The following is a 15,287-nucleotide window of genomic DNA, read 5'->3' as shown; positions in this document are numbered from 1 at the left end:
ACCATCCACCTTTGGTTTAGCAGCCAAGTGCTTTAACAATTGTACCACCAGAGTTCCTATCTCTTGCACTAAAGTAAGGCTAAATAAGAACCCTGTACCTGAACCAGCATACCTACAAATTCAACTTAAAGACACTTTGGAACAGATTTCGTAACCCAAGGACAACCTGTATAAATCTGTGTGTATTTCTCTTTGTGTTACGTTGGGGTTTTTAATGTGTTTATGTATTCTGTTTACATTAAAAGGAAGTAAAAACAATCCCCATTGCCTTGTGTGAAGGAAATATGACCTCTGAATATCTCCTCCAGGTCTGGAAAGGGGATTTTGATAGGTCACCCAATTGCCCCTCCAAGACTGCTTGGGTTTCCCATTTAAAGGTGGGAAGGAGAGTTGGCTGGACAATATGTATAGGTTGCTTGAAATGTTCTTTCTCCACATTAATCTGGGATTGTTTCGGCCCAGCTCCAGGGCTGTGCATGGCTGGAGTGATTCGTTGTCCTGCAGCGCCTGGGTTTGATACAATCGCAGTAGGAACCCTAGGTTTCTCTAGGTAGTATCCCTGAGTTAGCCTCAGCCAAACTAGTTTTAGTGCTGCAGAGGGAGGGAGGGAGGGAGAGAGGGATGGGTAGGTCAAAGAGCAGGGTCAACTGCTCTAGCCCTCACTGAGGCAGGTGGTTGGGACTGAAAGGAAGCTCATGTGCTCAGAGCCTGGGGAAGCAGATCATCAAGAGTTAGCTCTGTAGTGGGAAAGGGAGTGTTGAGGTGCCTAAGAACTCCCTCCTATGACTGAGGGAGAAGCAAGGAAAGTGGTAGGAGTTCGAGGCTTCTAGGAGTCTGGACTCGGCTTCAGATCTGTAGACACTTCTCCCTCTGCCTAGCTCTGTCTTGGGACTCTGTGTCAGAATTCTACCATTCTGACAGTAGTGAAAAGGTATGTGTCCTTTTCAGATTGCTTGAAGGTCCTTTCTCTTGTCAGCCATATTTATGGTGTTCTTATATCTTCAAGAGGTCTTAATTTATAAAGGAAATATATTTGGGGGAGAATCTCCCCTTTGTTGGTCATTCCACTTAGTGCTAGCCTGGCCTGGGTCCTGCTGGGGCTTCCAGGACAGGCCATGGAGATCCAGCATGGTTGCGAGTAGCCAGGATGGAAGCCAGCAGTATACTGCTCATGGTCACTGCCCTGTGAGATGTGAGGGCCTCACAACCAACTGGCCCTTTGCTGCAAAAGTAACTTGCACAGGGCAAGGGAATTGAACACGATTCATGTGCATGATGGATTTCTGCTGTGTCTTGCCAGGACTGATAGGAAAGATATGGCCTTGGGAGTTCAGTTTGGGGAGGATGGATTTTCATACTAACCCCATGCAGCTTGGGTCTCTGAACCTATCTGGCCTGAGGCTGTGTCTTCCCTCCTCATCTTTTATTTTCCCAGCCCCTCCTCTAACTTACTAAAGCACAGGACACTATAATGGCCTCAGAGCCTGGGCAGGTGAACCCCTCATTCAGGCCCAGGAGCCAGCATGGTGAGGGAAGGACCTGATCACAGTTCCAAGGCTTGTTGGTGACAGATTGGCTTGTTTGACCCAGGCTTCTCACAGGAGCTGGCCACTCATCTAGCAACCCTGCCATCACACCCTGAAGGCCCTGTGCTAGGTGCCCAGGGTGTCCAGATGAATAGGACACAGTCCTTTCCTTTCCTCAACCAGCTCACAATTAGTGGAGAGATGACCATAAAGGCAAGAAAGCAAAAATGTAGAGACGGTGCGGGGGTCTACCTGGGGCTGATTGGTCTAGCCCATGCCTTCCTATTGGAGGAGAGAGGGCTGGGGAGAGCTCCTCTTATTGACTGGGCACCTTTGTGCTCACTGCCCTCCAGGAAGCAGCAGTGAGGAGGGTGGGAGCAGGGCCTGAGGTGTGTACCTTCTCTGCTGCTGCTGAAAGGAAGTGTTCTGGTTTGGCCCAGTTCCTGACAATGCTTGGCTCTTGCCTGTCTGAGGCTGCAGAGGCAGAGGGTCTGCACTCTGGGGCTGTAATTCAGGTTGATGTGTAAGTGGTTGGGGGAGGTAGGGGAGGCAGATTACTTCTAATGAGAAGCATTTCCCACTGCTTGCCTGGGGAAGGGAAACCTGGACTAAAAGACCTCCTAGCTAAGGTCCTCCATCCCAGCCTGGTGTCCCCTTGTCCCCCTGCCAGGACTAATATTTAGTGCTCTGGAATCTTTGGGTGGGCCTCACTGGGACCTCAGCAATGGAAGACTGAGCCTGGCAACTCTCTTAAGGTTGAGATTCCAGGTGGGGCTGTTTCCTTTTTGCCTTTTCCAGAAAGGTGGCCAGAGCCCCAGATTGCCTTGAGAAAACCATGAGGCTAAGGTCTGATGAGACTGGGGAAAGGGCGCCTGGAGAGCCCGGGGGCTGTGCCTCAGGGATGAGATGCCCAGAGTGTGAGGGAGGAGGGGAGCACAGCTAATAGGAAGCAGGTGGAAGGGCTGCCTGCACCCTAGCTGGGGGACAGGGCTGCTGGGATGGCCCAGACAGAGGGAGGACTGTCAGCTCACAGATAATCCCGGGGAACAGGCTCCGGGATGCCCATTCATATTCATTACGTGTGAAGTGGGCGGTTGTCAAGTTAACTTTCTCTTCATTTAGCTGCCACAGGACAGAAAAATATGAGCTGTGGGCAGATGCCCCTGGATTGGAGCCAGTAGTTGGTCTTTGGCCTGCCCGTGCCGTCCCCCATCAGGGCCCCTCTCCTGAGCAGGGCTCTCTTCTGTCCTTTGCCACCTCTGCTTCTTGCTGCATTCAACTCTGGCTTTGCTTAATTTCTTCTCTTATCTGCTTCTTCCTCACTTCTGCTTCCTCTGCTTAGGCTTTTGTAGATCCTTCCCTCTTCCATGCATCTTTCTAGGCTGTGAGAGAGGGAGCCATGTTTTTCTTGTCCATTGCTCTGTTTCTGGCACCTAGCACTGTGCCTCAAACACAGCAGTAAATATTTGTAGAACAAAACAATCTCTTTGACTTTTTGTGAGGCAGAAGTCCAAAACTGTGCTGACTACTCACTGGGTGAAGAAACTTCTAGTGCAGTGGTCTTAGCCGTAGTTCCATCCCTGACTAGCTAGGTGAGAGTGTCTATCCAGCACCGGTAGCTAGGGAGAGGCATCCCTAGCTACCCTGACTCTCTTCCCTTCCTGATAGGTCCCCTCCTCCCCCTGGGCCTGGGTTCACCCCTGGACCTCAGAACCAATGTCAGTGCAGAAAGGAGAAATGGCAGGAAGCGAAGGGAAGTCACTGGTTTCCTCTGGGGAATGCACTAAAGTTCCAGAGTGAAGAGTCCAGGCCTTAGTGCTTGGGCAGTGAGGGTCTTGCCATCTCATTAGGGACTTGCTGCCTCCCTGGGAATGGCCGGGCAATGATGTGTCTTTGTGTGCTTAGGTTTCTCTGGGCTTGAGAGATGGGGTGGGGGTGGGGGTGGGGGTGCAGCTAGCTAAGGCTAAGCTCTTCTGAGCAATGTGGTTGTGTTTACTGGAGGGTGGGAGGGCCTGGCCCACTTTTTCCTGCCTTGCAAGCTGAGGAGATAAGGCAGAAAGTGGGGATGAAGGATAGAACGGGCAATACACTGAAACCACAAGAAAGAGTCCTGGCTTTCGTCTCTGCCCCACAACTCAGACATGCTCCTGGGACGTCTGGGAGAGGGGAGCTGCTCCACCCCCACCACTCCCGGGTCCCAGTGGATGGGGGGCTCAGAGCCCTCAGTGGGCACCCTGGTCTTCCATTTCACCTCCCTTCTGTTGTCAGCTCACAAGCTTATCTCTGTCCCCTAACCCCCAATTTTCCCTATCAAATGTACTTGGCTTTTGGCCTTGAGGGCTCTGCCACCGGCCCACCTTCCTCTAAGCCTCTGGGATCCCTGGCCCAGCCTGGATTCTGAGTACAGAGCAGTCTGACAGCCTGACTGCAGCCAAGAGCTGAGCACTGTGGATACACAGTCACCTGGAATAAAAAATACCACCACCTTTATTGTTATGCTAGGCAGCTCATTTTTTACAAAATTATCCTTACAAAAGTGGGGATCAGGATCTCAGGGCCTGGAGTCTATGGAGATCTGTTTTATTCTCGCCAACATCCAATGAAGAGACCAAGGCAGCCTATGGTTTTCATGGTTTAGTTCTGGCTTGATGCTATGGAAGAAGCCACAGTTTGGTGATTTCTGGTGGAATTTCTGCCCCCTTAAAAGGGGAAGGGAGCTCCACAGCATGTTAGGGAAGGAACCATGGAGCAGGAGGCAGGCATGGCTGGAACTGGGGAAACCCCTTGATGCCGTGGATGGAGTAGATGCCAGGGTGGGCTCCTGGGGAGGCTGGCACCCCCATGAAGTCAGCCATGCTCCCATGGGAGTGGGAGTAGAGAGACATGTACGGGGAGGAGATGCCCTCTGAAGATACCAGCTTCTAGGCCTTTGTCAGTGCCAGGACCCTGGGCTCATGCCCCTGGTGATAGGAAGGGGGACAGGAGGCTGGCCTGAGGTGGTCAAACATGACTTTGCTTTTGGTTTTCTGGACTTCGCATGAAGCTCAGTTCATCTGCATCCCCCTCCTCCCATTCTCCTGGGTTCCCTGAATGAGGATCCAATTAAGCCATTTCAGCTGGAGGGATACAGACTTGGACAAAGTCTGGAGGAAGCAGGGCAGTGTCTTCTTCCCTCTAGGCCAGTTTGGGTGAGGGAATCCAGTATGTCATAGGAAGAGGCCTGGGCACCTGCTTTGAAGCCCACACTGTTCTGGGCAGTCCCACATTATTCTCGGAGAAACAACCCTGTAGCTGAGGGTCCCAGCTGCTCTGCCCAGGCCTCCAGAAACCAAGTGGGGCTGGAGGCAGAGGTGTATCCTCTCTGGGGTCCAGGCAAGGGTGGGGTGGGAGCAGCTGGGAACAAAAAAGGGGCTGAGCGGCTCAGTCTGTGTGTCACACGGCCCATCACGTTGTCCAGTTCAGCAAGCTGGGTGGGTCCTTGGGCTTCACCCTGAGTGAGACGAGGCCTGGAGACTTGTAGTTGCTGTCCGGAGAGGGCTCAAAGCTGTGGCCCCCCAGGGTGGGGGAAAAGCCGTGGATGGAGTAGATGCCAGGGTGGGCTCCAGGGGAGGATGGCACCCCCATGAAACCAGCCATGCTCCCATGGGAGTGGGAGTACGGGGACATGCACGGGGAGGGGATGCCCTCTGGAGAAACCAGGCAGGGGCCCCCAGGGCTCCCTGCCCCTGGGCTAGGCCACAGGGAGTTCTGCAGCTAAAAAGAAAGGAATAAAGAAGGCCCGTGAACTGTAGCTCCAGAGGCTGCCTCCCTTACCCAGGAACTCTCTCTGTACCCCTGGGGCCCAAGAAACTTCCACTTGGCTCAGATTCTGAATCTATTCCCTCCTAGTCCCCCACACTAGCAGCAGCATCTCAGGAGGCCCCTACCACTGCTTCTCCAAGTGAGACCTTCAGTGGTTCCTTTGTGCCAGGTGCTATATAACAGGTGCTCTGCAGGGATCATTCACAAGGCCTCATTTTGCAGAGGAAGAAGTTATGTGAGTTGCCTAAGGTCATGCAGAGCCCTAACACTGCCCCAGGTCTTTGTGGGCCAGAGCCCATACTCTGCCCTGTGGGACATATCCAGGCCCTGACTTGGGGGTGGAGTGGGGTCTCACCTGGGAGTGGCTGTTGGTGCGGGGCAACACAGAGATGTCATAGGCAGTCGTGAAGGGGTTTCGCCCCTCCTGTATCTTCCCATAACGCTCGCGTTTACGCCATTTGGCTCTTCGATTCTGGAACCAGACCTGGGGGCAGGGATGGGAGGAACTGAGTGGGGAGACCTCAGGACACAGTCAGTGGTTGTGTTGTTCTATTGAGTAGGGAGCTGGCCTAGGCTGGGGGATCTTGAGCTGCAGGGGCTTGTAAATGCACACAGCACTCAGGGCCATAGAGCCTGGGATGGAACCTGGGAGAGACCCCACCCACAGTTTTCTGGCCTCATGGGCCCCCTGGGCTGCCACTAACAAGGCTGAGTCACCCTCTCTAGTTCTCCAGCCTGGCTGGGTCTGGTATGGGTGTCAGCACTGTCCCTGGGCCTCAGGGGTGGAGTTGTGTACCTGTGCAAGTATGTTGGGCTGTCTAGTCCCTCTGCCTCATTTCCTTTTTCAACTCACCATTTCACAGCACCCAAGGAATTTGAACCACATTTCTGTTCTGGTCACTATTCTGCTCAAACTCTCATTAGCTCCCTAGTGACTTCAGCCCAGAGCCCATCTTCTTAACAAGAGCCCTTGGGACTGGCCCCTGCCCCTGTCTATGCCCTCATCTCTTTCCAGTTGCCTCCAAGTCCCTGCCCCAGCTCTCCTTCTAAACACTCTGCTATCTCAATCCTCCTGTCTTTGCTTAGGTTTTTCCTACCTGGGCTACCCAGTCCCCCACCCCCACCCCATTCCCCAGTATATCTGAGCTGGATCATTCCTACTTAGATGCAGGCAGGTAAGGCACCTGAACCAGGGTCAACGGTCCGGAGAGGTAAGAAGCTGTGCATACTCCTAGGTTGCAGAGATCCCAGAGCAGGCCTAAGACAAAGTCAGGGAAAGGCCACTCCAGATTCCCACTGCCATCAGGTCAATTCTAACTCACAGTGACCCTATAGGACAGAGTAGAACTGCCCCATAGGGTTTCCAAGGCTGTAAATCTTTAAAGAAGCAGACTGCTTCATCTTTGTCCTGCAGCTGGTCAGTTCAAACCACCAACCTTTTGGTTAACAGCCCAATGCTTTAAGCACTTCACCACCAGAGCCTGAATTTCTTTTCACTCTCCTTCCCCTGAAAGCACTAGGAGCCTGGAGTAAGAGAATCTGATTACTGCCAACTGAACTCACTTCCCTGTCACTACCCACTTTTCCCAAGAGTCCCCACTGCAGCCTCTGCCTGGGCTCTGGGCCTGCCCTCTGCATTGTCTGGTGTGTGGTCTTACTTGGATCATACTCTAGGGCCTCAATCATTGGGGAAGATTCTACAAATTCTAAGCCTCATGGCTACCCTTCTGCACCCTGATCCCATCCTTCCTTTTCTCCTGAAAAGGCCTAGGAGAGGAGTGGGGGAATATGCTTTCCACATCATCAAAGCAGCTCCCTCCAGAGGCCTGCTGAGGCATTTTGGACTTCTATGGTTTGTGTGATCTGAGGTTGTCTTCATTGCTGGGTCTCTCACCCTGATGATCCCAGGACATGATGATCCCAGGAGACAGTCCCAGAAATTTGTTTCAGGGGCCTCTTGGAGGGACAAAATCAACAAGAGGACCCAGCCAAGAAAGGGAAACAGCCCAGGGCCCTCTGGCCCTATGTTGGATCCCGTTGTAGGGCCTGCTCTTCTAGAAGGCAGCTGATTTCTTTATATACTGGGCCTGCCCCTCAGCACCTTCCAAAAGAGTCTCTGGAAGGGCCCCATGCAGGATGTGATAAGCATAAGCTTCGCTACTATGCAGTTCCCTGGTGGTGGGAGAAGCAGAGACTCCTCAGTGTGAAAGGTCACTGCCTCTCCCCTCCTCCCTGGAAGCCCAACCCAAGTCTTCTCCCAGTGCCCCCGCTTGGCATCAGGGACCTGCTATGGATCCAAGCAAGGGAGTGGCTATCTTCCTCTTGGGGCAGGCTTATACTGAAGTCACCTTCTCTCTTCCCAACCCCTGCTTGCCACCTTCATGATCTTTCTCACTTCCTTCTCACTTCCAATGTTTCTCCGACAAGGACTTCCCTTCCCTTTTGCCTCTCCCTGGTTCCCAGCAACCCTACCCCACCCATCCCCACAGATTGGGCTCCACCCTGTGTGATGTTGGAGGGGCCTCAACCAGGAAGCCCTGGGGCCTGGTCTCTGTTGGAAGGAGTTGCTGGAGTGGGGAGGGGCCCAACCAAGCTCCCCTAGCCATGGTCTGGCAGCTGGCAGGGACTGAAGGCTGTCGGCCCAGGATGACTTTGAGGGTCACTGATCCTAAGATCCTCTAGTGGGGCCCCTCCCATTCTGGTCAGTCACACTGACCTCAGATGCAGCCCTGATACATGTTTAGCACTTCACTGCTTCCAAAATGTTGCCATATCTGTGATCCTCAAGATACCCCCTAAACAGGTGGTACTATCATTTCCTTTGACAAATTGGGAAACTGAGGTTGAGAAATTCAATGACATGCTTAAAAGTCACCCAGTCAGCTAGTAAATGGCAGAGCTGGGGCTCTCACACAGGTCTTTTGATTCCAAGGGGCCATTACCCCAATATACTGCCTGGCCCTCTCCCATTGCATAAACCTCAACTTGGGCTGGAAAAACCTGTGGCTGCAGAGGAACTGGGCTGGGAGGGTAAGCCCAGAAGGGGCAGGCTGGGGAAGCCAGGTCTGTGAGGCACTAGGACCCACCACTCCAAGCCCACCTATGGTCTGGCCTACATCTCGGTGGGTTGAAGCAGTCAGAGAGCCTCTTGCACATGGTGCCCTCACCTGTACTCGGGCCTCCGTCAGGTCCGTGCGCAGAGCCAGCTGCTCCCGGGCATACACGTCAGGGTAGTGGGTTTTCTGGAAGACCTTCTCCAGCTCTTCCAGCTGGAATGTGCTGAAGGTTGTGCGGTTACGGCGCTTCTTGCTCTTGTTCTTGGCCAACTCCATGGACTCAGGGAGTCCAGGGGACAGGGGGACACGCAGGCTGGCCAGGCAGGGGCCTGGAGAGCCTTGCAAGTTAGAGGGCCCGTCCCTGGGGCCTCCTCGGCAGTCCAAGGGCAGCTGGGGAAAGCTGGCAGCTTTGGCGGCCTTCTCCTCAGCTGCAATGGAAAACACAAAAAGGAGGATGGAAACGGAACCAGGGGGTTTTGTGGGTGGAATGGAGGGAGGGGAAGAACGTTGACGCCTCAGTCCCCGCCTCCCCCTTCCTTTCCCTTCCCTTCCTCAGGGCAGTCACCCTCCACGGGAGCCTGGCATTCTGAGGCCTGCTTGCTGAGCCTCTGGCTGGGGAGGGGGCCCTGGGGAGCCATGTGCTCTGTGGTCTGGTAGGATCTGTGGGGCCGGGGGTGGGGGTGAGGGGCTCATTTCAGGGAATCGCTCCGTGGTAGTGCATCCCACAGGGTGTGGAGGTGCCAGGATTGGCACCATGGCAGAGACCACCACTCTCGCAGGGCTGAGGCTGGGGGTGGGGAGAGGGAGTGAGGGTGGGGTGGTTGACATCTCCCACCCTTGCCAGGCAGTGCTTTTGTGTCCCTGACTGCAGGCCTTGGTTCCCATGCTCTTATGCCCACACCCCTGCTCGCAGGATCAGGCAGGTAGAGGGAAGGTCTGATTGTGCCTCCTGCTCTGAACCCCAGTTCTTAAGTCAATGTCAAATCTCCCAGCCCTGGGGTGTAAGGGGCAAGACAGGGCAAAGAAACTTCCAGAGAGCTGGTCTCTCTCTATCACTCCTAAAATTGTGATGTCTTGGAAAGGATTTAAGCTCAAGCATGAGAAGAAAGGCAGGAGGTAGGTAATGAGGGGAAAAAGAGAATTGGGGACCGTGTTACAATGACCACAGATCCCTTTTCCTCATCATGCTCCTTGCCTTGCCCTTCCCTCCTCAGGAGGGCAGGCTGCCTCCATAGCTGTGATTAACAAGGAGGGGTGACCCTACAGCAGACTGGGAACTGTTCCCAGCAGTCCCACTCTGACGTGCTAACCCTCACTTGGGAAGCTTGGCGGAGACCCACCATGACTGGGACATGGTGAAAAATAGGTCACCCCGATCACCCCGCCCTCTGCCTCTGGCGAGGACCCCCGGCAACATCCCATGAAATCCCTCCTCAGCAGTCCACTGGGATGGCAGAGGCGACGCCACGAAGACGCCCCACTGACTCACACAGCCCTTTCCCTGGCCCTGGTCCCATCCCCAGCAGGGGCCCAGCTCCCAGGAGGCCCAAGGTTGCTGGCACAGAGAGGCAGTTTCTACCCCAGGATCACAGCTAGTCAGAGGAAGCCTGGGACAAGAGAGACAGGCTTCTTGGTATCTGATGAGTCCCTCTCTGCACTGTTGAGGATAAGATGGGTTCTCTTCCCATCACCTGCTGAAAGGTGGTCAGTGCCCTCCCAGCACCACTAGGCTATGACCTCACCTCCACATTGTCAATGCATCCTGGAGGCCTGGGAGAGTCAGGTTGGATCTGGCTTTGGGGGATCTGCCAGGCCTGTACAAGAAGTGACACAGTGACAGCCCAGGTACCAGCTGATAACTCGTAACTCAGGTGGAGCAGAGAGAAGACAATACTCTGAGCCCTGACTTCCATTTCTGGCAAACACATGTTGGTTATCAGGGTAGTTCCATATGGCAGGTTAGGAAAGGGAACTCAAGGACATTGAACCTAATCACTGAAAACTGTCTAGGAAACCAGGGTGACTGGAAGGGAACTCCTTGCAATTGGTAAGCCCTCAAAATGTGCAGCCTGAGAGGGAAGAGTTCCTTGTTGTGGGTTCAGAGGGAGGCCCTGGATCCCAGTTGTATGCCAGGCAGTAGTGAGTGACTCAGGACTGTGGGGGGGCAGGACTAGGTTCGGGGAACACTGACATAACTGAGAGACCCCCCCCTAAAGCCCAGACTCTATGGTTTGCATATCTGCCTCCTGGCCCCTCAGGGTCTGTTCAAATAGGACCCGCTCAGAGGCAGTGACCAGAACCGGGGGCCCTGGGGCTTGCCTTCTTGACCACAAACCACTTGGCTGTCAGGGTCAAGGGATGAAAGTGCAGCAGAACTTCTCAGAGCTTTTACCCAAGAAAAGAGGCCAAGGCTGCTGACCTTTGCTTGCCTCCCACCACTCCCCATTCTAAGCCCTTTCGGGGGCCAGAGAACTTCTCCTAGCTCTCTTCCACTCCCTGAAATCTCCTTGATCTGCCTGGAAGACTCCAGGGGGAGGGCAGCACCCCGCTTCAGGAACAGAGGCACTCCTCAGACAATACCAAGCAGCCTCCTGAGGAGCAAGGTCCAAAAGAGAAAGATACAAGTTGGATAAATGGAAGGCAGCAAACAAGGAAAGGCAGACCAGGAATTGGAGCTACCAGTTTTGAGTTTAAGCTTACAAGGGGAAGGCCACTCTTTAACGCCCAGGGTGCCCTCAAGGTAAGTACAGGCTGTGTGTGTATAACAGTTGCTTGCATCTGGTCCACACACTGCACAGTTAAAGGGGAGTACCATGTTAGAATTTAGACCTGGGACTCCTGGCTTGCACAAAGCACGACCCCACTAACACAGGGTGGTATATAAGTACATAGCACAGGTACGTGCAACAGGAGAGGACAAGGTCTCTGAGGCAGGCAATGGAGCCCATCCCTGACCCCACTTCACTATATGGCTCCCTCCTCTGGCTCCCAGAGTCCAGTCCACCAGTGGTAGTGGACTCTCCCCAGCAGCCCGTTTGGATGCCTGCCACTGTGCATCCGGAGAGCCGCACCTGGGGCCAGACCCAGGGAACACGGCTCCAGGCAGCCTACTGTTTCTCCCACTGTCCCCATGGCAGTCATCTACTGAGGCCGCTGGGTCTTCAGTTTTCGCTGCAGCCTTACTCCGAGTCCGCGCCATTCCCTCTCGCTGGCTGAAACTGCAGATCAGAGCTTGCTGCGGCCTAGGCTCCGGAGCCAAAGAGGCTTTTCCCCCGCGCCCCACCCTCCCCCCCGCCTCAGTGAACTTAAGCGCCTGGCATTGGCATTCTCCCTAGGGGTCTCAGTTGAGGGTCCACATTTACAATTCTCCTCGAAGGTGCGCTGTCCACCCGCTGATAGCGGCCCTTGTCGTCCAACAGGCTCAGTGCCTTCCTTGGTGGTGGTGGGGACAAAACCCAAGTGGGAGTCACGTCCCGGAGGGGTGCATTCCGAGAGCTCCGGGACAAGTTCTGAGAGGTCCCCTGAGAGGGTGGCTGGGTACGTCTCCCGTCCTCAGAGCAGTCATGCGCCAAGTGGCTGGCACTACCAAGGACGCGGCCTGGGCCCAGAGCGCGGCTGGGCGTCTCTGTAGAGGGCGGCCTGAGGTTGCGCGGACCACTGGTGGGAGAAGATCGCGGTGCGCCACACACTCGCGCGCAACTGCCTGGCGGAGGCAACGATCGCGCCGCAGATGGGGCGCAGCTGCGCGCTCACTGGTCTGAACTGGAAACGCTCGGTATCCCTTATTAAAAAGCCGGGAGATAAGGCCGATTCTCCTTTCGCCAGCCATTTCCCACCCACCGGCCTGCGCCGCCTGAGCCCCGGGGCTGTCCCTCCCCAGCAGGCAGCTTGGCCGCCCTCGCGTCGCTCTCAAGCCAGCTCCGCCGCGGGGACTCTTGTGGCCCGCAAGCCGAGCTCAGGCCAGGGCATCCGACAGGCGAGCGGCGGTCTGGTCTCTACCCCGGGCTGCGCTCGCAGACGCCACGCCGCCTTTTCGTTTGACTTGTCCCCTGCTCAACTTGACTCCTTAGTTTTTTTCTCCCTCTTGTTCTCATTTTACATTTTCCTGCTCTTTTTGTTTTTTGTTGGCTCTTTTAGGATGTTCTCTTTTTCTTTCGTTTTGTCTGCTCCGTCGCTCTTCATCCTTTGCCTCTTCCATTTACCCGCTTCGTTCGATCTTCCTCTTGCATTGTTTATTTTTTCGTTTATAACGTTCCGTCTGGCCAGCTCGCCTGCTGCCGTTTATCTCTCGTTTTCGCGGCTCTCTTCTGCTGTTTTGTTCGATTCACTTTCCCTTTTTTGTTGTTGTTATTCACACTTTCTGGTTTTCTTTCCCCGCATTTCGTTGTCGACAATATCCTCGCAGCCGGAGCCGAGGTCTGTGGGTTCCTCCAGGCAGCTGGTTTCGCGGGGTTCTCTCCATAGTTCGTCCCGCCCCGGGCGGTCCGTGCCGGATCTGGCGCTCAGCCCCAACGCAGGCCGGCTGGGGTACCCGGCACTACGCAACGCGCTGAGCCAGCCCGGCTACCTGTCTCTGGCGGTGCTTACGGCGCTGCGCAGCCGCCGCCGTCTGGCTGGGATCAGAGGAGCCAGGCCAACTGCTTCTCATTAAGTCTCAACTGTGGTTTTTATCAGGAGAGCCTCTTTCAAAGGGCACAGGCACGAAGCAATGCGGACTCGCTCATTTCCTCCGATGACCCACACACACCTCCCCGCCCTCCTCTACACATTCCCTGACTCCTGGCTGGGCGAAGGCTAGAGCTGCCGGCCACTCGTGGAGGCCCGCGAGGCGCCAGTGGGGCGAAGGCGCAGTTGAATGACCCATTTCTGGGCCTACGTTGTGGGATGTGGCAACGCAGATGCAACAGGGCCGCGGGCGCCGAGACTTCTACAGGTCAGCGGGTACGCGGGGCCTCAGCAGGCTGTGGATCAGCCTGCCAAAGCTAGGCGCTCAGGCACGGCCAGACCAACCTTTGCACGCAGGGTCCCATTCCAGGAGGCCGAAGCGCCTAGAGACTAGGCCCGCCCGGGGCTGCTCCCGACGGCCCAGTGATGGCGATCCCTTGTGGGGAAGCCAAGACTGCGAGAAGAGTGGCCACCACCGCGCAAAATGACAGAAAGGCCAGGTTACTCTGAGAAACAAGAACACAATTATTTCGGATTCAGAATGTCCTCGGCACTACAGGCCAGCCGCTGCCCCTCTGGCGAGTACTTAAAGCCAGTGCTCTTCCCGCAGAGGCTGGGCCCAAGGACGAGAAACCTGCGGAGACAAGGCCGCAGCCCCCGGCTGAGCCTGGTTTGGCCACTCTAGGTTGGGGCCCAGCTTCAGGGCCCTCAACGGGCGCCAAACACAAAAGCCGCGCTTCTCTCCCAGTGTCAGGGCCAAAGACTTAATGCAGCGCCCGGACCGAGTTCAAGGCTTCTGGTTCGGGCTGCGACAGTCTCAGTTCAACACTAAGTGAGCACGATCTCTCTTCCCCGGCTCCAGCAGCCTTCCAGCCCAGCTGGGCCAGGGGCCTTCGCTGCCCCACCCTCCCGCAACCTCTAGCCCCGCTTCCCGCCGCCGGGGGTAGGTAGGGATGGCTCTGGCTCCCACACCTCGATGGTCTTTGCCGGACCCGGGCCAGCGCCGGCCAGAGAAACCAGTTGGCGACGAGAAGAGCAAAAGATGAGAAATAGGCAGCGGGGAAGCGAAGCTTGGAGGCCCGGGCTGGCCCAATTAAGGAAGCAACAGAGAGGGTCGGAGCTGCGCGCTAGGGCTCGCGCACCGCACCGCGCGTTACCTTCCGCGGAGCCCTCGTAGAAGTGGCCGCCGTTGAGCGCCAGGCTGGGCCCGAGGTCCTGCAGGTACTTGGCTGGTGGTTTGGCGGGCTCTGGAAGATAGGGCTCCAGGGGCCCGCAGGCCGGAAAGCGGCTCAGCCGCGGGGCGCGGGACTGCGCGGGGTGCAGGTGAGGTGCAGCGGCCGGGGTCCCCTGGGGGCCTGGAGGATCATCCCCTGCGGCCGCGTAGGAGCCGGGCCCCGGCCCCACGCCGAAAGGCGCGCAGCGCTCGGGGTCCATGCCGGCTAGGGGCGCACAGGCCGGCGGGGGCTCCAGCGCTTGCGTTGCCCGGGCGGCCTGTGTGCGCCCGCCGAGGGGGAGGGACCTGGGCGCGGGGGCGCGGAGCCCCCGGGAGCGGCGCGCGCCGCGGGGGGCGGGGGGGCAGGAGAGGGGGCCGCGCCTCTGACTTAATGCTGGAACCATTCACGTCACGTGCGGCCTCGCGCGGGTTAACCCCTCGGAGTCCGGGAGCCCCCTGATTCACCCGAAGCTCCCTATCTCAGGCAACCCCGAAGAGGGGGCGGAAGCGCCTCTTCCCAAGGACCTGCGGGGAGTCAGCGAGATCCCTTTTGTCTGCTCATCCGGCTGAGTCCCACGCTCTGAGAAGCACTCTTGGTCTTGAGGCTCAGCCTAGAGGTTCTTTCTTGGCCCTAGAGAGATGAAGTGGTGCGGGGAACAGAAATACCTTCCCACACTCCCAAACTGTCAACCAACTAACACTTTTAGGCCTGGTCTCCTGACTTCAGCCAAGGATGAGAGCTCAGGGGGGTAGGCCAAGGGTTGGCTGGAACTTCACCGAATTCTCTTTGCAAAGCTGACTGGAGCTGGAAAATCATTGCCCTCAGCAGAAAAATTCTTGCTTTAGAGAGCTCTTGTTTCTCACAGGGAGAAGAATAATTGGGAGCAGTGTCAGATTGTGTGGAAATAACTTCGAACTGGAATGGAGAGCTTGGGCTCTTTGGCTGAGTGTGGTTAATTAGCTGTGGAACCTTGAAGTGATCATTTAGTGTCCTCTTCTGTGAATGTGGAGGTTGGACCTAACTAA

At 56.0% G+C, this 15,287-nt stretch overlaps 1 protein-coding gene across 1 annotated transcript; it reads right to left on the bottom strand.

Moving 5' to 3' along the window:
- Positions 1-4,970: 4,970 nt before the first annotated feature.
- ALX3 (ALX homeobox 3) lies at positions 4,971-14,485 on the bottom strand. The gene is made up of 4 exons (XM_007949541.2): positions 14,206-14,485; positions 8,495-8,811; positions 5,683-5,811; positions 4,971-5,279 (listed from the first exon to the last, which is right to left on the bottom strand). The coding sequence occupies exons 1-4, from the start codon at positions 14,480-14,482 to the stop codon at positions 4,971-4,973; spliced, it is 1,032 nt and encodes a 343-aa protein (XP_007947732.1). The 5' UTR covers positions 14,483-14,485.
- Between the last annotated feature and the right edge of the window lie 802 nt (positions 14,486-15,287).

This window comes from Orycteropus afer, unplaced genomic scaffold (assembly GCF_000298275.1).
Source record: "Orycteropus afer afer isolate SDZICR_OR568_19922 unplaced genomic scaffold, OryAfe1.0 scaffold00010, whole genome shotgun sequence".
Lineage (NCBI taxonomy): Eukaryota > Metazoa > Chordata > Mammalia > Tubulidentata > Orycteropodidae > Orycteropus > Orycteropus afer.
Note: the sequence above shows the minus strand (reverse complement) of the source record. Positions and strands in the feature narration are given on the sequence as shown.